Here is a 27292-nt window from a genome sequence, read left to right as displayed (position 1 = left end):
TCATTTTTTATATACATATATGGTTTTGTTCTTTTGTTTCATGTCAGTTGCTTGCTTTCCTGTTTGATGGTGCCCTAAATCATAGACTCATAGAATCAGTCAGGGTTGGAAGGGACCACAAGGATCATCTAGTTCCAACCCTCCTGCTATGGGCAGGGACATCTCATCACTAGTCAAACACCATCAACTGTGATAAAAACTGTGGCTTTGGAAGGAAACTTGCCTGGAAGTGGCCCAGTGAAGCAGTGGTCTTTTTGTTCTGTTTTGGGCTAGCATCAAGCACAGCATGAGCCCAGGCTGTGGCTGTAATCCTTGGCATCAACAATGATTATTGGGGGTTTATAAATTAATAACAATTAATGCTGAATTCTAGTTGTTAATAAATGTCTCTCTTCATTCTGGGCTTTGCTAATCATGTGTTAATGACATGGTTTGTATTTGCTGTCTGGCTCCCCCGGGCATGCATCAGCTTTCTCTCACCACTGAAGAGATCTGGCCCCATCCTCTTGCCCCCTACACTTTAGCTCTTGCTGAACACTGAGAAGATTCCCTCTCAAGCTGCTCTTCACCAAGCTAGAAGCCCCAAGGCTCTCAGCCTTTCTTCCTCACAGAGATGCTCCATCACCCTCATCAGCTCCAGAGTCTCCACTGGACTCTTTCCAGTAGTTTCCAGTCTCTCTTGAACTGGGAAGCCCAGACCCACTTCTCCAGCCTCAGCCTGACTTGGACAGAGCAGAGGGGGAGGAAATCCTCCTTCAATCTTCTGGCCACATTCTTCTTCATGCACCCTAGACTGTTGTTGGTCTTCTCCTTGTGACCTTGTCCACTAGCACTTCCAGATCCTTCTCCACTTAGCTGCTTCCCAGCAGGTCAACCCCTCACCTGTATACTGCTGCAGGGGCTTATTCCTCCCCAGGTGCAGGAGTCTCCACTTGCCCTCACTGAACTTCAGGAGGTACCTCTTCATCTAGCTCTCCAGCCTGTCCATTCCAGTCCAGCTTCAAATGCTAGTGCCACAGAGTCCCTTCAGTTCAGTCTAGCTCTACCTACACACACACATATATACATATCCTTCTCTTTCTTTATTTCTCCTGTCTTTTATCTTTGGCATACCTCATAACTCTCCTCTGACACTTTTATTACAGGAAAAATGAAGGAATTCACACAACAGCTTGTTCAGAAACACAGACACTTTGGGATTTATAAATGGAAACATTCATTTTGCTGTTCTGCTGGGCTCCTGACATATTTCAACAGCTTCAGATGAATAGGAGAAGAAGGATGGATGGATGCAGGCTATGTAAGAAACTTTAGGGAATCCAAGGAATTTCTGTGTGAAGTAAAACTGGTGGGGAGGGAAAGAACTGTTCCCAATCACAAAGTGTTCAGTGAATTCGTGGCTCATGGCATCTACACCATGCAGTGTGGCTACACCTCTACAGGAACACTCACAGATGTGTTTAAGTATCATGGAAGCAGATAATCCTACCAGCAAACCAATATTGTCTCATCATCACTCCTCCAAAAGCACACGTACCAGCACAGGGTCACAGGATGTTAGGGTTTGGAAGGGACCTCCAAAGATCATCAAGTCCAACCCCCCTGCCAGAGCAGGACCAGAGAATCCAGCACAGGTCACACAGGAACACATCCAGAAGGGTATTGAAAGTCTCCAGAGGAGGAGACTCCACAACCTCTCTGGGGAGAGGTTAGAAAAGACTCTAAGGTCATCAAGCCCAACCATGAACCCAGCAGTGTCAAGTCACCACTAAACCATATCCCTCAGCATTGCATCTCCACAGCTTTGAAACTCCTCCCAGGGATGTGGACTCCACCAAACATTTCCATTCCAAATGATCTTGATGCAGTTTGATTTTTCACTCCAAAGCAATAATTAATTTGTTGTGGTTTAAAAAAATAAAAAAGCTTTTAGTGTGATGAATAAGTTAAAAAAAATAAAAATGAGCAGAACTACATAACCAGGGGGCAAAGTGTTTTTAATTGACCTGCAGATTGAATTATTGATGAACTGATGTCTTTTTTTCTTGTATTTATTGCATAAGTTGGATAAATATAAATATGTATTTTTTTTTTTTTTTTTAGTAATCACTTTCCTTGTGGCTTCTGGATCAAAAAAATAAACTCCAGGCTTCACCTATTACTCTAATCCAGGCTTGGATGGGTTGAAGGAGAAGGGACTGAAATGCCAACCAATGTCTTTGCTCCATCTAAAGCCCCTTTTGGCAGGGTTGGGTGTCGCAATGCAAGTCCCTGCTGGAATGTGATGATGTCATCCTGGCCAGGAGTCAACAGGCTCCAGCTCCTCAAATAACCAAAAGCCTGGTAGGAAGAAGTCAGTGGAGTAGGCAGCAGCTCAGACAGCCAGTCCATTAGCAGCTTAACCACAGCAGATGTAAAGTCACCAACAAAACTCCCTAGAGAGGCTCCCCAAGAGCCAGATGCTACTGCTATAAAAAGATCTTCCAGAAACTTGGCAGGTCTCCTGCACAGAGTTTTAGGGTTTTTTTAATTTATTAATTTTTAAAGAAAACATTCTCTAGATAGAAGGTTGTTGGGTGGTTGTGGGATTTTCTTGTTCTGTTTTGTTTTGTACTGTTTTGTTTTGTTTTGCTTTGCTTTGTTTTGATTTGCTTTGCTTTGTGTTTTCATTTGGGGTTAGGGGTAAGCAAGAGGAGGAAGGGAAGGGGCAGATATTGCTTATTTATTCCTGTTTGCCTGTGAGTCAATCTCATCCTCATGGAAACAAAATTCAGCATGCCCTGAGACACAGAATCCAGTAGGCACAGTTCCAACCTTCTCCCCCATACAGCTTTTCATAGAATCATAAAATCATTTCATCTGGAACAGAACTCTAAGATCATCAAGTCCAGCTGTCAACCCAACACCCCCATGGCCATCAAACCATGGCCCCAGGTGCCCTGTCCCAAGGTTTCTTGAACACCTCCAGGGATGGTGACTCCACCACCTCCTGGGCAGCCTGTTCCAATCCCTGACCACTCTTGCAGCAAAAACTTTTTCCTAATCTCCAACCTAACCCTTCCCTGACACTATTTCAGGCCATTTCTTCTCATTCTCTCACCTAATATCAGGGAGAAGGGCCAAAGCCCCTCCTCACTCCAACCTCCTTTCAGGGAGCTGTAGAGAGCAATGAGGTCTGCCCTCATCTTCCTCTTCTCCAGGCTAAACAACCCCAGTTGCAACCCTTCTTGTTCTCCAGACCCTGCACCAGCTTTGCTGCCCCTCTAAGATCTTCAGTTGTGTCTCTTGCTGATTAAGGAGCATTCTACTTTTAGTATTTTTAGTATTTTTTCTAAACTGGTTTAGTTTCTTTTCTCCTTTTCTCTCTTACAGCCATTCTCCGCCCCCCCCCCCCCCTCCCCCCTTCCCCCCAGTAAATGCAATAAAGCCCAAGAGAAAGGTCCAGTTGTTTTGCAGGAAGAGGGGAAGAAAGGATATGACTAAATAGCAAACACATTTTTGATTGATTTAGTCATGAAAATAGTTGCTCCCTTTTTCTCTCCTCTCACACAAATTCTTTTTTTTCTTTTTTTATTGCTGCTTGTATTTTGCATCAGAAAAAAAAAGTAAACACTAAAAAGACAATATTCAGGTATTCATAGTTCAGATATTCATAGTTCAGATATTCATAGTTCAGATTCCAGCTTTTTCCATTTCCTGAGTCCATTGAATCTCCACAGAGGCCACTCTCTTCCCATGAAGAAAGAAGACACAGCAAAGAACATAAGATTTATTGAAGTAACTTGAGGGACAGCACATTTTGTAGCTCTGCAATGGGAGAAGGCATTCCATGACATCAGAATCCAAGGCCAGCACCTGGGGTTCTGGACATCTATCTTGTCCTAAACAGAAAGTTATTTTGAAGCATTAGAGGAAGAAAGAAGCAACATCCCCAAGAATCAGCCTCAGTTATCCTCAGGCATCTGTGCTTGGCTTTCTGTCAGTGAGACCTGCAGCTGAGTGTCTGTGCACTATGGAGAAGCCAGCTGGCAGCAGGGAACCCTCACACAGTGTGACAGATTATCCTTAGCCAACCTCCACCCCACAACATGGAAATGATGGATCAAAACATGAGAAGCAGTGATAGGGAGAGCCAAGGTGGCCAAGTCAGACATGAAGGCAAGGTGAGGGCTCTTTCCAGAAGAACAGTCCAGAAAACTTCTTTGGTGTGAGGGTGCTGGAGCCCTGTCCCAGGCTGCCCAGAGAGGCTGTCGAGTCTCCTTCTCTGAAAAGATTCCAACCCCCCCTTGGCCATTGATGCTGGGCAAGCTGCTGTGGGTGCCCTGCTTTAGCAGGGGTGGGATGTGTGGACTAGATGATCTCCAGAGGTCCCTTCCAACCCAGACCATTCTATGATAGAGTTGCCTCTGCTCATCACACATTCAGTCACAGAATCATAGAATCATAGAATTAAGAAGGTTGGAAGAGACCTCAAGGATCATGGCAGGGGGAGAGCTGTGTTGCCCTCACAGAGGGTTCCTGTAGTCCACTGCACATATCCCCCAGCCCTGCTGCACACTGCAGGGGTCACTGCTCCCCAGGAAGGCTGCAGTGCTTTCTGGCTGTGTGAGGAAGCTCAGTGTGTCCTGCTGCCCACATCTTGCCAGCTGAATGTGTAAGGCATAGACGTGCAGCCAATCTAGAGGTGTTTTCCCCAGCATTGTCTGCTCTGCAGGAAGCCTGGCTGGCTACAATCCTGCACAACACTTGACTTGGAGGGCTGATAAAGACGGTGAGAGAGTCACTAATTGAAGATGTAATTGACTACTCTGTGTTGTAAACAGTGCATAGCACCTGGGCAGGAGGCAGTGGAGAGGCTGTATGGGAAATAATCAATAGAGAGTTGTCACAACAACGGTGCTGAGAAGATAAAGAGATGGAAAAGGGAAGAGACAGTTCAACTCTGATGTTGTGATATAGATCTGGATTTCCTCCAGCTTATGGGAATGGCCAAGAAACATGAGCCCCTGCAACACAGGAGGGAGTGGAAGATGCCACCCCTGAATGATGCCCATCATTGGCAAGTCATTGGCATATTGTTTCTCTGAGAGTCCCCAGCCCTGCAGGGATTGCAAAGCCCTGCAGATGTGGTGCTGATGGGCATGGTTTAGTAGTGGACTTGGCAGTGCTGGGCTAACAGTTGGACTTGACGATCTTAAAGGTCTTTTCCAACCTAAATGGTTCCATGACTCACAGGATTCCAGGATGTTAGGGGTTGGAAGGGACCTCCAAGATCATCAAGTCCAACCCCCCTGCCAGAGCAGGACCAGAGAATCCAGCACAGGTCACACAGGAATGCATCCAGAAAGTCTCCAGAGAAGGAGACTCCACAACCTCTCTGTGCAGCCTTCTCCAGTGCTCTGTGACCCTCACAGTGAAGAAGTTCCTCCTCATGCTGAGGTGCAACCTCCTGTGCTGAAGTTTCCATCCGTTGCCACTTGTCCTATCCCAGGGTGCAACTGAGCAGAGCCTGTCCCCTCTCTCCTGACCTCCAGCCCTCAGATACTGATAAACATTTATTCAATCCCCTCTCAGCCTTCTCTTCTCCAGACTAAAAAGCCCCAGGGCTCTCAGCCTCTCCCCATAGGGCACATGCTCCAGTCCTCTATGAGCCAGGAGCTCTCAGATCCCTTTCCAAACCCATATAGGCAAAGACATTCTTGCTGGACCCTGTTCTGCAGCTCCCAGCTCTGCTCCAGCTTTACAGCTTACTGCTTCTCACTTGTCTTCCTCAGTGGCTCACACTGCTTTAGGTGATTAGAAAGACTTTTGGCTTCAGAATAGGAATTTCTCATGGTTTAGGGTAGGATTAAGAATTGAAAAACATCTCTAAACAACCAGTAAGGATCAGGCTACCTATGGGATTAGCCACTATGGCTGTGGGCTAGTCCAGATCTTTGGAATCAAAATTAGGGAGTCTGTGCTGGAAAGCTGAGTGTGTGTGTGTCTGTTCAGAGAAGATAAATGGCTTCAAGAAAGAAAACTGAAGCATAGTGAGAAAAGAAGCCCAGTCAGCGTTTTTAACCAATTTCCATTTTGTTCAGTTATGTCTTGGACCAAAAGTCCCTCAAACCTGGATGTGACTCCTACTTAACCGGTGAGCTGGTGAACACAATCAGAAGTCACCACACAACAGACAGCTCTATGTGGACTGGGATAATGTCAGCTTCAAAAGCAAAATAAAGCCAGACTTTGGTCAGGATAAAAAAAAAAAATAAAGCTAAGCAGAACTAAAAAAAGAAGAAGAAGGAAAAAAAAAATCCAACCCAAAAGGCAACAAACAAAACCCAGAACAATTCTGAATGAAGCCACTGCCTCAGCAGACTCTTTGCAGAATAGATGGAGTTGGTTAACCCTCACCTCAGGTCACGCCTTTCCCAGGAGCTGAGCAGAGATAAATAATGGTGAACACCAGCTGAAAACAGTGGGCACCTTTTCCAGGAATACAAAAATAAGCAAGGACCAGGAAATACTGGAAATAAAGCTCGGCTCATTTGAGATGGCGAGACAGAGATACCCTTAATGGTGCTGTGGTTTGGAGAACACTGCTGGATGAAGCCAGAAGATCTGCTGGACAAAGCTCATGTCTCTTTACTGGAACAACCAACCCATTTGTCAGCAGAGGTTGGGAGGCAGATTTATGGAAAGCAAATACTGATCCTCCTTGTGTAGGTTCAGCAACATAAATATACATCTCTCCTTCTTATCTAATTTTTTTCCCTTGCATTTTTTTGCCCATTTTCCCACTAGTCAGCTCAATTCTATCTCCTTGACATTTTAGCAGCCAGTCTAGGAGCAGGGACTTATAGGTGGACATGAAAAATATGCATCACTTGATGTTTCCAGTCAATGATAAAGGAATGTGCACTTGTTCTTTGGAAATCAAATCCTTTTAGGGTATATTGTTAGGCTTGCAATAAAGGTGTCCAAATTTACCAGGCATGACCAGATGATGACCAGAAAGTTGTTCATTTTTTCTGGGCACTTGATAGGATGAAGAGGAGATTTTGCTCATTCTTGTCCTACTTTGTGCAGCATGATCTTTGTTTAATTACTCATTCTTTAAGCCTCTCTCAGACACCAAACTCAAAAGAGGAGGATATGCAGGGAGAAAAGATGATATGCAGGGAGAAAAGAGGATATGCAAGGAGAGAAGAGGATATGCAAGGAGAGGAGAGGATGTGCAGGGAGAGAAGAGGATATGCAAGGAGAGGAGAGGCTCACCTGGTGTTCAGTTAGCCATGATGTGTTTCACAAAAGCTGGAAAGAAGAGAAAAAGAAGGATCAATGGCAATGAACTCAATAAGATCCTGGGTGTCTAATCTTGATTGTTGTTTAATTTCACTCTTATTGCTTCCTCTGATGCAATGAGGACCACATCACTTCTCAAAGAAGGTTGGAGATACCAGGTGCTGACTGCTTTGGAAGTCCTTAAGATAACAACACTCTCTGTAGCCAGTAGGAATGAACAAGCAACTCAGTCAGTCTACAGCTTGCCCCAGCTGCCATACTGAACTGGCTCCCCAAAGGACACAGTCCTGAGAAACTCTGGAGCCTCATCTCTCAAGGCTTTGAAGACTTCAGCACATCTGTGCTAAGCCAAGGTGAGGGACGTGGCTTAGTGGTAGTGGTGGGATTGTGAGCTGTAGGGGAGTGGTTGGACTTGATGATCTCAAAGGTCTCTTCCCACCTCAACAGTTCTGTGATTCTAAGGGGCATTGGAGGTGTCTTTGGAATGAACCTCCAGCATCCACAGAAGGTCACCAAGTCTGCTACTGTGACTGTGTATCTGCAGTGAACTCGAGTGTGCAGACAAGCAAAGTGTTTCTTTTCTAACCCAAACAATTCTGTGATTCTTAGGACACCAAGGGGGATGCTAACAGGATCTAAACTGGTCTAAAACTTGGAGAGGGGCAAATCCTGCTTCAGATCTTTCACAGGTTTCAGTTTTCTTGGGCTAATTACAACAAAAGTGTCAAGCACCCTGCTCAGACTGCTCAGACCTACCTTCATAGTTGATACAGCCATTGGCATCTTCCTGACCAGCCATTAGCTTATCAACCTCCTCTTCAGTCAACCTCTCACCTGGGTGGAAAGCAAAATGTTGGGTCAGTACTTGAGCCCTGCTGTGTGAGCACTGGAAGTGTTCAAGGCCAGGTTGGATGAGGGCTTGAGCAGTCTGGGCTAGTGAAAGGTGTTCATGCCCATGGCAGGGAAGTTGGAACTAGATGATCTTAAAGGTCCCTTCCAACCAAAACCATGCTGTGAGTCTATGAAGTTAAAATGATAAAATAAAATTAAGTAAAATGAGGTAATAAAATCTGAGGTAAAGTAAAATAAAATTTAAAAATAAATACATAAATAAAATAAAATGTAAAAGTAAAAAAACTAAAATAAAATAAATAAAAATAGAATATAAAATAAAAATAAATTTAAATAAAATAATAAAATAAAATAATATAATATAAAAACTGAAATACAATTAAAATAAAATGCAACATAAAATAGTTTAAACTACAAACAAAATAAAATAAATACAAAAAATAAATTCAAATAAAATAAAGATAGAATACAATAGAAAACCTTAAATTAAATTAAATTTTAAAAATAAATAAAGTTTAAAAATAAATAAAACAGTTTAAAATAAAAATAAAATAAATTAAAATTAAAAATTAAAAAAATAAAAATTAAAAAAGTTTTAAAATCAATACAATTAAATTCAATTACAATAAAATAAAATAAAAAATAAAATAAAATAAGTAATAAAATAAAATAGTTTAAAATAAAAATAAAATAAATTAAAATAAAATAAAACAAAAATAAAATAAAATTAAAATAAAATTAAAAACCAATAAAATGAAATCAAATTACAATCAAATACAATAAAAAATAAAATAGAATAAATAACATAATAAAATATTTTAAAATAAAAATAAAATAAATTTAAAATAAAATAAATTTAAAATAAAATAAAATAAAATAAAATAAAATATTATAAAACAAAATAAAATTAAAATCAAATCAAATAAATTCCATTGAGTGTGCAGGTCTTTCCTGAGCCTCCTTTGCTTCAGGCTAAACAACCCTCAACCTCTGCTCACAGGACTTGTGCTCTAGGTACTATTAAAGTCATCATTAAAGAAATTATTAACAGAGAAACAATTTTTAAAGAGGTCATTAATAAAGACCTTTCTTTCCATCTTTATGTCTGGGGACAAGGTGATGACTGAAGCCTTGCCCAATCAGTTTCTCCACGAAGGTTACCCAAAATGGTGCAGGCTGTATGGGCAAGACCTCAGTGATGAGACTGCTTGAGGAGAGCTTCACCTTACCCAGTGTGGCCAAAACGTGGCGCAGCTCAGCCCCCATCACGGTGCCGTTCCCCTCCTTGTCAAACACACGCAGACCCTCCACAAAGTCCTCGTAGGTGCCTGTGTCTTTTGTCTTGGCAATGTGCTGCAGCATGGGCAGGAAGGTCTCAAAGTCAATCATCTTGGAGGTCATTTCTGCGAAGACACAGAGGGAAATGAAAGTTGGGGGTGGATTTCAGGAGGGTTGAGGACTAACCCTAGGGTGTTCATCACGGGGAGGTGATAAGAGCAGAAGGGTTGTGCCAGCTGAAGGGGAGCAAAGAGAATGGAGCTATCACAAGTAGAGCTGGAAGAATGGATAGAGGGGGAAAGAGGTCTCACAATGAGAGAAATATGAGGATTTGGTAGGAAAATAGGTAGGTAGGTAGGAGCTATCACAAGTAGAGCTGGAAGAATGGGTAGAGGGGGAAAGAGGTCTAACAGTGAAAGAAATGTGAGGATTTGGTAGGAAAATAGGTAGGTAGGCAGGTAAGTAGTGAGGGAAAGAGGGAGGAGGGAAGGGAGGGAGGGAGGTGGATAGATAGATAGATACATAGCTAGAGAGAGAGAGAGAGAGAGAGAGAGAAGATAGATAGGGGCTCCAGTACTCTCACACCAAAGAAGTTTCTCCTCATCTTCAGATGGAACCTCCTGGGTTCCAGTTCGTGCCCACTGCCCCTTCTCCTGTCCCTGGGCACCATTGACAAGAGCCTGGTCCCAGCCTCTTGCCCACCACCCTTTAGCTCTTGCTGAGCACTGAGAAGATTCCCTCTCAGGTTGCTCTTCTCAACAGCCCCAGGCCCCTCAGCCTTTCCTCCTGGCAGAGCTGCTGAGTGCTGCAGGGCGACATGACTGTGATCAGCACAGAGCTCCTAACAGGGACTTTCGTACATCAGGCTGTGTCCTTGCCATCAGCCTGTCCCTTTGTTTCCTTGGATGCCTTCAACATGTCTGGTTGTTTGGTAACAACATGTGAAGACCTGTCATCAAAGCAATTTTCAAAGGCCAAAGCTTGTCACTGTAAAACACACTGACGTACAGGGCCCTTAAATTCATTCATTCTCCCAAATCTGAGGCAATTATATTGACTGCAAGATCACTTTTTTTGTTGTTGTATTTCCCCCTCGTCCACTTTTATGCTCCTGGTCTGCAGAGGCTGTTCTACGTCCTTTGCTATTCTACAATTAATCTTTTGCACCAGAAAAATGAAGACCTCAGCTGCTTCACAAATAATTCCTGGAGTGATCTTTCTCAAAACAAACTCAGAGGAGAACACCAACCTTCTGGTTTGGGTCTGCCAAGCAGCTTCATGACCTCAGCCTGGGTTGGATTTTGCCCCAGAGCTCTCAAGACATCTCCACATTGTGCATAGGTGATTTTCATCTCGGATTTAGGAGTCCTGTCAAAGAGGGAGAATGCTTCCTTAAATTCTGGAAGACAAGAAGATGAAAAGAAATTCATGTCATGAATCCCAGCATGGTGAGGGTTGGGAGGGACCTCTGGAGATCATCCAGTCCAACACCCACAGCAGCTTGCCCAGGAGCACAATGGCCACAGAAGGAGACTTCACAACCTCTCTGGGCAGCCTGGGACAGGCCTCCAGCATCCTCACACCAAAGAATTTTCTCCTCCAATTCAGATGGAACCTCCTGGGTTTCAGTTTGTGCCCATTGTCCCTTCTCCTGTCCCTAGGCACCTCTGACAAGAGTCTGGCCTCAGCCTCTTGCCCCTCATGGTTCCTTTAGCTTTTGCTGAGTGTTGCTCAGCTCCCCTCTGAGGCTGTTCTCCTCCAGGCTCTCAGCCCCAGGGCTCTCAGCCTTTGCTCCTCACAGAGCTGCTCCAGGCTCCTCAGCAGCTTTGCAACTTCTGCTGGACTCTCTCCAATAGTTCCTTGTCCCTCCTGAACTGGGGAGCCCAGAACTGGACACAGTACCCTCAGATAAAGTCAAACCAAGCCTGGACCTTCCCCCTCACTAACTCTGCCTGACCTTTCTAGTTTGTAGTTTGGGAAGGAATTTGATGAGCTGTGATGTTGCTGTTATCTGCAGTGTTTGTCTTCCTCCTCTTCTGCATTTTCTGATTCAATCAGGGGATGGAACCAGAGAGGTCAAATGGCCTTCTCCTGGTATTTCCATCTCAGCTAACATTGGGAATAGCAGAAATCTTTATGGAGATGGTTGGCCTTGAGAGCTTTGCAGCTTCTCAGGAGCACTTGGGATGGTGCAGTAGCAGTTCTGCTCATTAGATAACTGGATGATGTATTTGGCCATGGAGAGCACTGACACAGCCCACTGAAGGCGGGGAGAACCTCTATGAGCAGGTAGCAAGATGTGCCATGAGAAGCTACTGCAATACTCACACATCAAACAGTCTGCTGGTGGAGGAGGATGGAAGTGTATGGAAAAGCACATAGTCAATGGATTGCTGTATTCATGGTGTCAAGAGGAAGAGCTAGAGGCATCCTCTGATTTTCCTTTTTTAGTGGCACCCAGCTAAAGCTAAATTCCATTTGGAGACGTCAGGTTGGAGACGCCATGAGGTAAAGAAGCCAGGTCAGATCTCAAGTGTGGAGATGCAATCACCCATTCCAGTTGTTTCACATCTGCCTGCTTTCCCCTGTGTGCCCATGCAGAGCCCTTCCCTTTGCAAGACAGTCAGCTCCCCTCCACTACATCCTTGAGCACATATTTGTAAGTCTTCTCTTTTCTCCTGGCCTCATTATCCTACCTTCCTCCTTTTTCCTTTCCTCTCCTTCACTTATTTGCCTCTGTCTTTCCTTCTTTCAGCATTGTTGGGTTTGCTTCTTCTCCATTCTCCCTCTCTTCTCATTTCTAGCATTCCACTCATACCTTCCTTCCTTCTTTCCTTCCTTCACCTTCTTCATCCAACACTTCAAACAATGATCCATATTTTCATTTCAAACTAATTAACACTGCCTTTCTTTTCTTCTTGGCATTCTCCTCTTTGCTCACTCTTTCTCCTGGATCTTTGCCTCCTCTGTTTCTGGTTGGAGCCCAAGCCCCATGGCCAGCCCTCACTCCAGCAGAGGGCAATAGTGGCTTTTTATGGGCTCCTCTGTGATAGTGGAAGGTGGCCAGGGTCCCACTCCCAGCTTTTTGCTGCCCTGGGGCTCTGAACAGCTGAGATGAATCAGAAATACCCCTGCTCCCTCAGCTGCCCATCCGCCTTACCTCTTCCCCAAGACCAATTGCCTGAGCATCCTTCATACCACCTCCTGAAGCTTCACAATTCACCATAGCTACTGAAAACTCCTATTTCTCTTTTTCTCTCTCTCTTTTTATTTGATTCAATTTAAAGTCAGAAGGAACTGCCTCTCTGTGGCTTTGGAAAGCCCAGTTTGTCAGCGTACAGAAGCAACTTATTTAAATGTTTTCATTTACATTTGCTGGCTCAACACAAGTTTCCATCAAAGCAATGAAACCAGCATGGCTCTGGTCTCCTTTGTCCTCCTGCTAGCCATTAAACCCCTGGCAGGAGCAGTGTGTATTTTCATGTAGCCTAATTGCTACCTATCTTCTCATCTTGAACAGCTCCTGTTCTCCTCTTTCCAGCAATTTAGGGGGGCCTGGAAGAAGCCAGCAATCCAGTTTCCTAAATATACATTGCCACAAGCAGTCAGTTTCACTGGTAGCTGTGGCAGGAGGACACATGAGGATGGGGGTGTGACACATGGCTTCACCCACAGAGCATTCCTTCTCCTGCTGGAAGTAACATTTTGGGGGCTGACATAATAATGGATCCTTGCAGGGGAGGAAGCCTGGATCAGCAAAGCCTTTTTCCTTAGGAAAATGAAGAAGTTCAGAGTATTCTAGAAGACAGAGCTAGAAAGGACCTTGAGAGGAGAGGTTTAGGTTGGGTGTTAGGAAGCACTTCCTCATGGAAAGGGAATGGATTGTCCAGGGAGGTGATGGAGTACCTGGAGGTGTTTCAGAAAAGATTGGATGTGGCACCGAGTGCCACAGTCTGGTCCCTGTGGTGGTGTTAGGTCATAGGCTGGACCTGATGATCTCAGAGGTCTATTCCAGCCTCAATAATTCTGTGATTCTGTGATCATAGAACAACAGGGGTTGGAAAGGCCCTCTGGAAATCATCTAGTCCAGCCCTCCTGCCAAAGCAGGATCACCTAGATGCTGCCTCCTCTGTGTCTCATCCATCACCCAGGCTTCTCGGACTGGAAAAGGGGCAGGTGTCCATCAATGAGCAGTTGTCTCAGATCATAGGTTACTTTGACCTGCTGTTAGGAAATAGAAACTAAACACATTAAGGAGGAGGGGAGGGCTTGAAAATCCCAAGGTGATGTTGGAAGTCTGGGGCTAGGACATCATCACATTTGGTTAAGGCTCAGCAAATCCTTCCTTCCCTCTCTCTCTCCTCTCTGAATCAGCCTAATTGGATACTCTGTAATTTGTTGTGGGGTTTTTTTTGTTTAATTCATCTAGTTAACCCATTTTCTGATATCATCTCACATAGGCTCTACCAAGTTCTGCCAAGTGGTTAAAGACCAAAAGCAAAATTCCAACAGATGTTCTACTGCAGCTATCAATTACCCCTGGAAGCCAAAAGCAGGCTGGTAGCTGAGGATTAAACAAAAAAATAAAACAATAGAGAGAGAAGGGACAGCTGCAGTGGTTGTGTTCCCAGGATTTTCATGCATGAGGTTTCAGGATCAGTTTCTTGGGGCTGGCATGAAGCTTTCAGCAACTAATGCTGATGTTTGGCTTTGAAAGAAGGAAAATCAAACCCAACAACCTGCCACCACAATCATAATTTGCTGCGTTCTGGAGGGCTGTCCCCAGACTGTAACACGTTAAAGGCTGATTGAATACAGAGAAAAGTTGCCAAAAAATCCAGATTTTTCTCTTCAATTTGATGTTTTGTAATTAGCACATATTTGAACTGAGGGTTTGAGGGGAGTGTGTTGGTTTCTTGTGGGGTTTGTTTTGGGTTTTGTTTTGTTTTATTCTATTTTGTTTTGTTTTGTTTTGTTCTGGTTTATTTTGTTTTGTTGTTTTTTTTTCTGTTTTGTTTTGTTCTGTTTTGTTTTGTTTTCTGTTGGTTTTGCTTCCTTGGCAGAGAAGCTGCATATTTCTTTAATTAACTAAGTACCTAATCTGCATGGTGCATGATTTCCACTCTTTTCTCCTGAGCAACTCAGCAGAGGATTTGGAGGAGGGATGGAGAAGGAGCAAAGCCATTAATTAAAGAACCTTCTCAAGAAGGCATCTCCATAGCCTCCACTAGACTCTCTCCAGTACTTCCCTGTCTCTCTTGAACTGGGGAGCAAATAGCATCCTGGCCTGCACCAGGAACAGTGTGGCCAGCAGGAGCAGGGCAGGGACTGTCCCCTGGGACTGGGCACTGGTGAGGCCACACCTCAAATCCTGGGGTCTGTTTAGGGCCTCTCACTCCAAGAAGGACATTGGATCAGGTCCAAAGAAGGGAAAGAAAGCTGGGGAAGGGTCTGGAGAGCAGGGCTGGTGAGGAGCAGCTGAGGGACCTGGGGGTGTTGAGCCTGGAGAAAAGGAGGCTTGCTCTCTAAAATTCCCCTGAGAGGAGGTTTGAGCCAGGTGGGAGCTGGTCTCTTCTTCTAAGTACCAAGTCACAGGACAAGAGGAAATGTCCTCACGTTGTGCCAGGGGAGGTTTAGGTTGGACGTAAGGAAAAATTTCTTTCCTGCAAGAGTGGTGAGGGATTAAAACAGGCTGCCCAGGGAGGTGGTGGAGTCACTCTGCCTGGAGGCATTCAAGAAACATGAACATTGCACTTTGGTTGTGTTCCATCCATGGTTGGACTTGATGATCTTACAGATCTTGTCCAACCCAAATGATTCTAAGATTCTGTGATTCAATACCTCACCCATGTTCACCCCAGCACCTGCCAGCACCTCCCACTGATGATATTTACTGTGTACAGAAGAGAAACCTCTTCCTCACCTTCAATCTGATCAGGAGTGAACTCAACCTGAAAGAGACAAAGAAAAAAAGCCAGATCAAAACAGGGGGGAAAAACTGAAGTAAATAAGAAAAGCACTGAGTTAATCTCTGTGTTATGGTTCTGGGTGTTTGTGAGGTCCATGAAAGGTGTTTCTAAGCACCTTCTGGAGATATCTTCCTTCTCATTCTGACTTCAGAGCAGGAAGAACCACAAAAGGGCTGGGGAGTTTGGAAGTTAGGGCTCAACACTACTCCTGCAGCTGCTGAAAATCAGGGAACAATTTTCAGGTCTGTCCAGTTCAAACCTTATCTGAGCTACCTCATCTAAGAGGTTACCATTTTTTGTTGGCCATTCTCAGCCAACCTTGAGAGAAGCCCAAGGAGGAAAAGAGTTTGCCAAATGGCAGGCAGGAAAGGAAGCACATAAAGAATGTGAGTAAGGACCTCTTAGCAGAAAAATGATGGTCCTCCCTTCTCTAACACATGGAAGGGGCTAAACACATCTTTGTTATGAAGACTATAATCATCTAGCTTGGGTCCTATTCCAAATTCATGTACTTGAGTTTAATTAGAACTAAGCACCCCATGGGGAACACTTTTGTCCAGGTGCATTGTCAGCAGCAGCTTTACAGCCTGAGCCTCTGATTAAATCAAGCTTGGAGAATTTGGTTGAAGCTATTGCACATTAAGTTTCTCCAGGCACTGATAGTCCATCTGGGTGAAATCAAGCCAGAGCTGCTGGCAACTCCCCTTGAAGTCACTGTGATGCATGGGGAAGAATTCATAGGATTCTCTGGAATTTTTGGGGTTAGAAAAGACCTCTAAGGTCCTCAAGTCCACCCAATGTGCCTCAGTTCATCCAAACCCCACTTAGATGTGGACATCAAGATCACACAGAATTACAGAATGCATTGGGTTGGAAGGGAACCTTGAAGGTCATCTTGTCCAACCTCCCTGAAAGGAGCAGGGACATCTCCAACTAGATCAGGTTGCTCAGGGACTCATCCAGTTTGATCTTCAGTGTCTCCAGGGATGGGGCTTCAACCTCAAGATGTGTTAATGACCTCACATTGGCTTTACAGCAGCAGAAGTGAACACTTCTAGGGCTTAATTTGGCATGGTTTAGATCTAGACATGAGAAGAAGATGAGCAATGCTCTCCTTTTCACTGAGTGGATGGATCAGTTCTACAGGGGTGACAAAAGGAGTGGGGGTGACTAGCACAGACCTAGGTGCCCTTTTCTGATCTGGTGAGTCCTACCTGGAGAGCATGAGCTGCTACTCCTCTGACAGCCTGCAGGCCAGGGGGAAGTGCATGACTGCAAATTCCCACAGCTGGATCAAAGGGAAGGTTTGAGCAGAAGGGCTGAGTGTGCCTCATCCCTAATCATGGCCCCTGTAAAAACAGCACCCAGAGCTGAGGGACCATGCATGATGGTTGGCAAGGAGGGGGCAGACAGTTTTACCACCCAGGCACTGCTTCCTCTCAGGAAAGCTGCAGAGATGTGTGGGTGGTGGTTGAGGCTATTTTCTCCTCTCTCAGCACAGGCCACCATGGAGATGGAGGGCAAGGTGAGTCATCATTTACCCAGCCACAAGCTATCATTGAAGATGGAAAGAACAAATCCTGGGTTATGTTTAGACTGAAGGTGCCTGGGGTTGTGTTCTGCCTCCCCTCGTGGAGCACACAAAGCTAAAGCTCTCTCTCTGCTTGCAGCAAGAGCAAAGGTGGAGCTGTCCCTCAGGACAGCAAAGTCCCTGCCCCAGAGAATTTCTGCTTCTGCTGCTCTACAGCAACAAGCATACAAGCAGAGGGCTTCCAGCCCTCCTGGCACTGCTGTGGCCTCCTCTGGCCCTGCTCCAACAGGTCCCTGTCTGTGCTGTGCTGAGAAGTCCAGAGCTGGCCCCAGCACTGCAGGGGGATCTCAGCAGAGCACAGCAGAGGGGCAGAATCCCCTCACTCCACCTGCTGGCCACATAGTCCCTTGGAATTAGACTGAGGTGACTTCCCATGGAGTTTGGTTTCTTTTTTTGTTTGTTTGCAGTACACAGACACTTCAGAAGGATTGAGTTTCTCCTGGAATTTCTTCTGGTGGCAACTGAGGTTTTATGCCAAGGACATTGCTATGAGTGCCCAGCATCCAGAGCACCAGTGCTCACAGGGGTGATAATTTGTACAAATCCCTGTGAAAGATGCTGAAGGTCAACCTCTTTCCACTTGTCTCCTACCCTGATGTGTGGACTGTGCTATGTGTGCCAGGGGAGGTTTAGGTTGGGCATTAGGAACCATTTCTTTCCTGCAGGAGTGGTCAGGGATTGGAACAGGCTGCCCAGGGAGATGGTGGAGTCATTATCCCTGGAGGTGTTCAGGAAACCTGTGGCCATGGCACTCTGGGACATGGTTTAATGTCCATGGTGGTGCTGGGTTGATGGTTGGACTCAATGACATCAGAGGGCTTTTCCACCTGAAAAAATTCTGTGTTACTATGAACTCTGAAGGAAGCAGATGTTTGATGTTCCATAACAAATGGGAAGTCTGATGCCAGCTTCCCTGATGTTCTATCAAACTTGGCTTCCAGGGGTCATCACTGGGGCACTGGTGGCCTCAACAACTTCTTCCTCATACTCTCTTCTTTGCTTAAACACCACCATGAAGCTGGGTTTTGTCCCTGAGACACCAGGAGGGATTCACAGACCCCTTGGTGCCATTAACATCATTCACAGCTCTGTATGTCATGGGGATTTTATCAAGTCATAGTATCTCAGGGGGGTTTACAAACCCATAGTATCCCAGGCACCACATAACTGAGCATGGGCAGTCAGACATGATCTGAAATAAACCCTGTTAATGATCTGCCACTAACCAGCAGTCAGAAGCATTCAGACAATGCCTTGGAAACATCATCTTGTCCTTACACATTTGAGCCAACCCTGCTGAGATCAGGGGAAGGGGAAGATGGAGGAGAAGGAGAAGGAGAAGGAGAAGGAGAAGGAGAAGGAGAAGGAGAAGGAGAAGGAGAAGGAGAAGGAGAAGGAGAAGGAGAAGGAGAAGGAGAAGGAGAAGGAGAAGGAGAAGGAGAAGGAGAAGGAGAAGGAGAAGGAGAAGGAGAAGGAAGAGGAGGAGGAGGAGTAGAAGGAGGGTTGGTTTTTTTTAATTGTGCTCTTTTGAGTTCTATTTAGAAGCCACAAATGCAGCAGATGGGAAGAGGCCCAGGTGGCCTCAAGATCAGTATCACTGTACTGAGATCACATTTGTATTTCACAAGCATGTGGGGGTTTCTACTAAAGCCTTTTTCACCTTATTAATACCCATCATCACTATCACCTCCTCTTCCATCAGTTTCTGTGTAGAGCAATTATGATGTACAGAATCTCTTCCACTGCCCATGGACAAACCTTCACACAGCTCCATCCCTTCCTGTTTGCTCATCACTCCTGATCTCTCATCTCCTCTACCTTCTGAAACTCTTTTGGTACAGCTACATTTAGCTCCCAAGGTTGCCCTAAGGACTTCCTTCATTATTTCTACTCAGTTCATGGTCTGATGGGAGGGAAGACACAGCACAACCTGCAGCCACCTGACTACTGTATGAGCTGTGACCCACGACAGTGCAAGAAGCTCCACATGGTCTTCATGGGGAACAGCTGAAACACCTGGCAGAGTAGAAACCCTGAAACCAGTGTAGAAATGAAACTCTGCTGGAACACTCTCTTCAGTTTTATGGTTTGGTCCTCAAAGTTTTCAGAAGGAGAATCATTTCAAGCTGGTCAGAAATAACAAATCATTTTGGAGTGGCAGAAAATATGTTCAGATACATATATATATATTCAGAGATATAAACAGAGATGGAAATTGTTGACCTTTTGCAGTGCCTACTCTGCTGCTAAGGAAAGTGAAGGTAGAAATCAACTGCTGCTTTCAGCTGCATTGATGAACTGATGCATTTCAAGATCAGGAGACAGAGGCAAAGTCTTTGTGAAGGTTAGGAAAGATGTTGAATTGCTGGAGCATGTCCAGAGAAGGGCAACGAGGCTGGTGAGAGGCCTTGAGCACAAGCCCTATGAGGAGAGGCTGAGGGAGCTGGGGGTGTTCAGCCTGGAGAAGAGGAGGCTCAGGGCAGACCTCATTGCTGTCTACAACTACCTGAAGGGAGGTTGTAGCCAGGAGGGGTTTGGTCTCTTCTCCCAGGCAACCAGCAGCAGAACAAGAGGACACAGTCTCAAGCTGCGCCAGGGGAGGTTTAGGCTGGAGGTGAGGAGAAAGTTCTTCACAGAGAGAGTGGTTGGCCATTGGAATGGGCTGCCCAGGGAGGTGGTGGAGTCACCATCCCTGGAGGTGTTCAAGAGGGGATTGGACGTGGCACTTGGTGCCATGGTTTAGATAGGCATGAGGTGTAGGGTGACAGGTTGGACTCGATGATCCTTGAGGTCTCTTCCAACCTTCTTGATTCTTGATTCTTGATTCTTGATTCTTGAATTAAGGTGTCATAAAGGATGTGGCTGTGTCAGAAAACACAGAAGCACTTTCTTCTCCAACCTACACTATTTTACATCAAGAGATGATCAGCTCCAAGCTGGCTTTTGTCTGGGTTTCCTGCAAATTGCAGCAGAGTATCACCTTCTGCTATGATTTCAGCAGGCTTCATGGCTAAGCCAGGGTAAGGTCTGCCATGTTGTGGCTTTTGAGTCAGCTGGTCCCTCAAGGAGTGGATGCAAAAAGTCTTGTGTGAAGGAGTGGTGTCTGGTTTGGGGTTAGAAAGCACTGGTTTGGGTCTCAGTCACTCCAGATAGAGATAGAGCTACTGGGGCCACCCCTGCGGAGACAGAGCTGGAGAGGGTGAGAGCTGGGGTAGGTGCCCAGCACTAAAGGTTATGGGGCAGTGACAGACTGGAGAAACAGGTCTGAGGAATCAGATAATCACAGAATGGTAGGGATGAAAATGTTAGAGGAAGCACCCTCAGCCTGCTGCTCACACTCTCTGATGCCTCCCAGGAGACCTTCAGTCTTCTTGGCCAAGAGGGCAGCGTGCTGGCTCGTGGGGAACTTCTTGTCCACCAGCATCTCTGATGCCTTCTCCAGCAGGTCAGTCCCTCACCTGCACTGGTGCAGGGGCTTGTTGCTTCCTAGGTGCAGGACTCTACACTTGCCCTTCTTGAACTTCATGAGGTGCCTGCCCCAAGGAAAGAAGTCCAACATACTCCTGACCTTCAGTTCCTCAGACTAAATCTTCTGAATCCCCACTGAGTGAAGAACCACAACCTGCTAAGTCTGCAGGGCTCAAGATCAGCCTTGCAGCTTGTCCAAGCACATGGCCACTCAAAGCAGCCTCCTCTTTGTTGCTGGTGCTCTACAGCTTCAGCCTGAGCTTCAGAGCTTGATGGCAGTCCTCTGGCAAGGGCTCACATCCTCTTGCTTCTTGCTTTCCTGTAAATACCTTCTGGGGCTGAAGGAGCAAAGTCCTTCTCAATCTCTCTGCTTTTCCACCTCTAGCGGTAGTCTATAAATTGATAGCTCCCTTTCTTGGGTGGGGAATGTGTTGCCACAGCTTTCCAGAGCCCAAAAGGAAATTCCAGACCCTCAACGGGAGAGTGACACACAACTGAGATGGCTTCTGGCACCAGCCAGCACCAGAAATACAAACCACTCTGTAGACTGACTTCTCCCTGTAGCAACATGGATTTGGATTCTCCAACCATTTATTGCCTGCTGGCTTCTTGCCTTCTCTGCAGCTCCCTCCTCCACCAGCCCCACCAGCAGATGTTTGTTCAGATGTTCACAGCCATGGAAGAAATTATAAAACCTAAAAAAAAAATGCCCTCTGCTAAAGCCTGGAGGGAAGCCTGGGGTGTAGGAGAGGTCAGACACTGGCTGCGCTGTCTGCTTGAAGCAGACAATAGCTCACAGGTTGGGGCTTTGGTGGAGATGGCCCCAAAGGTAGAGCTTGTGGACCACATCGCAACACTTCCTGGGGTCTTCAGGCCCTCAAACCTCTTGGCAAGTGGATGCTAAGAAGGAAAACGCCTCATGTCTCAACCAGCATGCATGGGGACAGGTGGATTCCACCACTGCACAAGCATGTGTGGGGCCACATGGTGTTTATGCCTCTGGGATATGATCATCTGGAGAGGGAAGATCTCAGAAGGGCAAAGAAAATCAATCAGCAGGTAATAGACTGGGTGGATACAAACTGCTGGAAGGTGGCCAGGAAAAAGAGAAATGTTTCTGTAATGAAGTAGTGAATAAAATATGAAGGGGAGAAAAAAAGGGATGCAAGGGGGGAAAAGGGCATATTATTATTATTATTATTATTATTATTATTATTATTATTATTATTATTATTATTGTTGTTGTTGTTGTTGTTATAATACTATTGTCATTATTATTATGATTATTTTACCATTGTCATTATTATTATTACTATTTTACCATTGTCATCATTATTATTACTACTATTATTACTGTTATTACACTTCCTATTGTGACCGGAAAGCCTTTCCCTTTGTCTTCCATTTCCCAGACCAAATGTTTTGCCTTCTAAACCCTGGCAGTGTTTTCTTCTCTACATTTATTTATTTCTGTTTTCAGTGTATTTTGAATTAGGCTACTTTTCTATCAAAATGGCATATTCCATGTCAAACTGACTTGAAGAACCCTTCTTCTCCACATTAGATCACTCAAATCCTACCCAAGCAATTCTTGTGGGGGGCTGAACAAATCCAGCAGGAGCTGCCAGCAAAGGATTTTTATGGGTTCTTTGTGTGCTGCTGAAAACTCCTCCTGAAAATTCAAGCTGGTTTCTTTGCAGATTGTCATTCCCCCAACCCAAGCCTAAAAACCACCCCAGGCTTTGCTGAGCTAATTTTGGGCTCAGCTGTGCAACTCCCCTTATTTGCTGATGGATGTGTCAGTCATGCTAGCAGCCAATGGGACCACAGGAGATGTGAAGTTGGCCAAGGTGAGATGAGCCTGATGGGTCTCAGGATGTAGCAGAAAGGGGTCTGTAAAGCAAACACCTCCTGGAAGTGATCACCTTTGAATGTCGAAGATGAAGCTCTTGCTCATCCCCAAGAAACAAAATACTTTGGCAGAGTAGCCCCACCAGCAGCCACCACAACTGTCCACTGTCTTCTGCTTCCTCTAAGATCCAGTGTGACAGAGGATTGCAGCCCAGCAACAGAGAATGACAGAATCCCAGCATGGTGGGGGTTGAAAGGGACCTCTGGAGCTCATCCAGTCCAACCTCCCACAGCTTGCCCAGGAGCACAATGGTCAGGTGGAATCTCTCGACACAAGGAGACTCCACAACCTCTCTGGACAGCCTGGGACAGGCCTCCAGCACCCTCACACCAAGAAGTTTTCTCCTTCTTTTCAGATGGAACCTCCTGGGTTCCAGTTTGTGCCCTCTGCCCCTTGTGCTGTCCCTAAGCACCACTGACAAGAGTCTGGCCCCAGCCTCTTGCCCCCCATGCTCCCTTTAGCTCTTGCTGAGCATTGCTCAGCTCCCCTCTGGGGCTGCTCTTCTCCAGGGCTCTCAGCCCTTGCTCCTCACAGAGCTGCTCCAGGCCCCCCAGCAGCTTCCCAGCCTCCACTGGACTCTCTCCAGTAGCTCCTTGTCTCTCTTGAACTGGGCAGCTCAGAACTGGACCTGAGACTACAGATGTGGCCTGAATAAGGCAGAGTAGAGGAGAAGGAGAACCTCCTTCAGCTTGCCATGCTCTTCTTCCTGCACCCCAGGAGGCCAGGAGGGCAGAATGCTGGCTCATGTTCAACTTGCAAAACACAGTCTAAATAAAAGAACTTCATTGTCCTGGGCAGAAAATGTGGAAGGTTTTCCCAGACATACCCTGACACAACCATGGAGTTCACACAGCAACACGATGCAAACATCACTCTCCCAACTCTGTCCAAAGGGTGCTGAGTTTTTCTTGGCACTGGAGCCATCACCACCCCAAGCCCTCCTGGCAATGGACTGATGCCAACCACCAACCCCCCAACGATCCATCCTGGCGCACTTTGCAGCTCCTGCAAAATCAAAGTGTGGCTGGACCCCTTTAAAATCTTACACCCATCACCCTGCAGCTGTCTTGAAAATCAACCCAAGGCTGAGCTGCCGGAATGTCCCTGTGATAAGGTGCTGGCAGTGAGGAGAGCTCTGCTGGTGTCTCCACAAAGCTGGCAGGCACAGCTCACAGGCTGCTCCCCAAATGATCTCACTATAACCCCACCCTCAGCTTCAAAGGGGCCAAAACTTCCCCATAGAAAATCCAGGAGCACAACCTAGTGTCTGCCATGCTCTGTCCTTCAGGGGTTGGGCTTGGGTTGGGGTTTTGTGGCCATTATTTTCCAAAGCAGGACTTGATTTCCTTGTGAGCTGAAAAACGACGTGCTCAGATCTCACTTGCTAACCACAACCGTCCTGGCTGTCCTTGCCTGTCCCCAGCACCACCAGGGAGCTCAAATCCAGAACGCTGAGTCCCAGCAGGGAAGTTGGTGAAGAGGATGGAAAATTTAAATCCTTCCCTTTTATCAATATTTCAATTTAGCATGGAAATAGAAGAAAAAAAAAAAAGAAAGGAGAAACCTTGTCCCTCCCCACACCATCACCACAAATGTTGCCTTCTGGTTCAACATCCTGGGGTCCTTTGTCTAACTTGGAGATTTATTTCAGACTCCCAGCATGGTTGGAAGGGACCTCTGGAGATCATCCTGACCAACCCCCTGCTAAAGCCGGGCACCCACAGCAGCTTGTGCAAGATCACAATGTCCAGGGGGGTTTGGAATCCCTCATCAGAAGGACACTCCATGACCAATCTGTGCAGCTTGAGCAGGGCTCCAGCACCCTCACACCAAGGAATTTTCTGCTCGTGTACAAATGGAAACTCCTGGGATCCAGTTTGTGCCCTCTGCCCCTTGTCCTGGCACTGAGCACCACTGACAAGAGTCTGCTCCCAGCCTCTTGTCCCTCATGGTCCCTTTAGCTGTTGCTGAGCATTGCTCAGATCCCCTCTGGGGCTGCTCTTCTGCAGGCTCTCAGCCCCAGGGCTCTCAGCCTTTCCTTTATTTATTTATGTGGAAAGAAGCCAAATCTTCTACAACCACAAGTGGAGCTGATCTCCCAGAGATTTGTTTTGGTTTTCTTTTTTTTCAGTCTGCTTACAAATGATGTCAGTGTCCCCAACCTCATCAAGTTAAGCACTGCTCTGACCCACGATGGTTTTCTCCAGGCTTTCTCACAGAGCCTTGCAAGGTGACCCTGAAAAAAAAACCACCCAAGTTTCTCTTGACACCTCTGAGGTCTCTGAATATTCCACAGCCTCAAGTCCCCAGAGGCTGCTCCTGCCAGCCAGCTCCTGCCACCATGCTCAAGCTGTTGGAGGCAGATTCAGGCTCTGTGTTTACAAAGTGCTGTCACCAAGCATCGTGGCACTCGATGTCACCTCGTTTCTGGTCAGAGGAGGGGAGCCTGGGGGGGTTGGGTGTCTGCTCTCAGCCATTAAATCATGGATAGGGAGAAGGCTTGCACCCCCTGCCAGGCTGGGACTGTTCCCTACCAGTCAGCACTAACCACAAACACTGACAAGTTGTACCTGGGTTTTAATATCAGCATCAGATTAATTTTTTCTTCTTTTCTTTTTCATCTGTTTTCCTTTTTCTTCCTTTTTTTCCTTTTTTTTCCTTATTTTCTTTTTTCTCTCTTTTCTTCTTCTCCTTTTCTTCTTTTTGCTTCATATTTCCTTTTTCTTCTTTCCCTGCCTTTTTTTTAATTTTCTTTTTTCTCTTTTTTCTTCTTCTCCTTTTCTTCATTTTGCTTCATTTTTCCTTTTTCTTCTTTCCTCCCCCCTCTCTTTTATATTTTCTTTTTTTCTCTTTGCTCTTCTGCTTTCCTTCTTTTAGCTCCATTTTCCCTTTTTCTTCTTTTCCCCCTTTTTTCTCCTTTATTATCTTTTTTCTTCTTTTTGCTTCATTTTTCCTTTTTCTTCTTTTTTCTTTTTTCTTCTTTTATTTTGAATTTCTTTCTTCTTTTTGATTTCTTTATTCTGCTTCTTTTTAAGCTTTATCATCTTTTTGCTTCATTTTTACTCTTCTTATTTTTCCACTTTTTCTTCTTGCTTTTCTTGTATCTCCTTTTTTATTGATTTTTTCTTATTTTTATTGATGTCTTCCTTTTCTTCCTATTTCCCCCCCATTTTCCTCTTTTATTTCTTTGGGTTTTTTTCTTTGTCATACTCTTTCATTTTTTTCATGTTTTTTTCTTCTCTTTTATCTCATTTTCCTTCTTTTTTTTTTTTTTGCCCCATTTTTTCTTTTATTTTTTTCCTTTACCTAATTTTCATTTTCCTTTTTTCGTTTTATTTTTATTCTTTCTTCTTCATGTCTTTTTTCTACCTTTTTTCTTTTTTCCTCCCTCTTTTCTTTTTCCACTTTTCTTCCTTTTCCATTTTTCCTTTTTTCTTTTTAATTTTAATTCCTTTTTTCTTCACCTTTTCCCTCCCCCCTTTTTTTCATTTTCTCTTTCTCTTAATTCTTTTTCTTCATCTCCTTTCCTTCTTTTTTTTTTTTAATTTCCCTTTCCCCACCACAAGCACTCAGCACTTGCCAAGCCCCTCTTACCCTTACCTGGCTTCTCAATTACACCTTTCTTTTTTATTTCTTTGCTCTCCATTGCTGATTTTTTTTTTCTTTTTAAGGCTGGATGAGTACTAAACCATCTTGTGCTTCTAAGGCCCTTCCCAGGAGCAGATTTCTTGCAGGACATTTTGCAGCCAGGTCTGCACAGTGGCTGGGATCTTCTGCTACTTCCCAGAAAACCCAATCCATGGATTGTCACTGTTGCTATTCTGGGCTCTGGATGCAGAGCAGCTCTTGCAGGCTGGAGGCTGGGTTGGCTCCCACTGGATTGTGGGCTGAGTGCCGTCTTCCTTCCTAGTGTGATCCCAGATGGATGGGCTGCAGGGTTCAGCTCTCCTACACCTGGAGGCTTAGGGAGTCAGTCTCTTCTCCCAAGGAACAAGTGACAGGACAAGAGGAAACAACCTGAAGTTGCACCAGGGGAGGTTTATGTTGAACACAAGGAACAATTTCATCCCCAAAAGGGTTGTCAAGTCTTGGCCCAGCGCAGTGATGGAGTCCCCACTATCCCTGGAGGAGTTTCAAAGCCACAGAGATGTGGTGTTGAGGGCCATGGTTTGGTGGTGAGCTGGCAGCATTGTGTTAATGGTTGGGCTTGATGGTCTTACAGGTCTCTTCCAACATAAGCAATTCTGTGACTCCATGTTGGGGGGCTTGTGCTGCCCATGACATTGTGCATGGGTACAAATTGTGCTTGCAGATGCAGCAGGAGTTGGGATCAAGAAAAGCTTCCCAGGGAGGTGCATGGTGTCAGTGTTCACTCATCTCTGTATGTGTCTGTGTGCCTGTGCCTATCATAGAACCATGGAAGGGTTTGGATTGGAAGGGACACCTTAAAGGACCTACATAAATCTGCACTGATCCTTTTAAATCTGGAGACTAGGATCTTTTGGATCTAGACCATGGATCTTCATAAAAGTAGGATTCAGCCAGGATAAATCCACATGTGTGACTGGAAGGGGCGATGCTGAATGACCTCCTCCTGGGAATCACTCCCTGACCTGGACAGCATTCACAAGTAAAAGCCACTAAAGCTCTCCTGATCCCTGCTATTAGTGGCTGTAACACCCAGTTCCCTGGCTAGGGCTGGATTCTGGGAAGAAACTCTCTCATCAAAGAGAGCTGGGCTGCAAGCTGACCACATACCCTGAGCACAGCATGATGGTTTCAGTTTAAATTTAGTTGAGTCCCTCTTATCTCCATCTGCTTTTTTAGGATTCAGGTTGAAGACAGGGACAAGGAACAATGCCATGGAAGATGCATGAATACCAAGTAGGAAATTTGCTTAGAAGAGGAAAAAAAACCCCAACATTCTGGGGA

General features: G+C 45.4%; 1 protein-coding gene across 1 annotated transcript; it reads right to left on the bottom strand.

Annotated features, from left to right (window-relative positions):
• Positions 1-7270: 7270 nt before the first annotated feature.
• On the bottom strand, positions 7271-18359 carry MYL3 (myosin light chain 3; the record flags this gene model as incomplete). The annotated part of the gene is made up of 6 exons (XM_054390026.1): positions 7271-7299; positions 8047-8124; positions 9372-9545; positions 10670-10819; positions 15344-15371; positions 18261-18359. Coding segments are annotated over 6 exons (558 nt in total), but the record flags the coding sequence as incomplete, so codon positions are not given.
• Between the last annotated feature and the right edge of the window lie 8933 nt (positions 18360-27292).

Source organism: Indicator indicator, chromosome 20 (genome assembly GCF_027791375.1).
Source record: "Indicator indicator isolate 239-I01 chromosome 20, UM_Iind_1.1, whole genome shotgun sequence".
Taxonomy (NCBI): Eukaryota; Metazoa; Chordata; class Aves; order Piciformes; family Indicatoridae; genus Indicator; species Indicator indicator.
The sequence above is the reverse complement of the archived record's forward strand: the minus strand, read 5'-3'. Positions and strand labels throughout refer to the sequence as shown.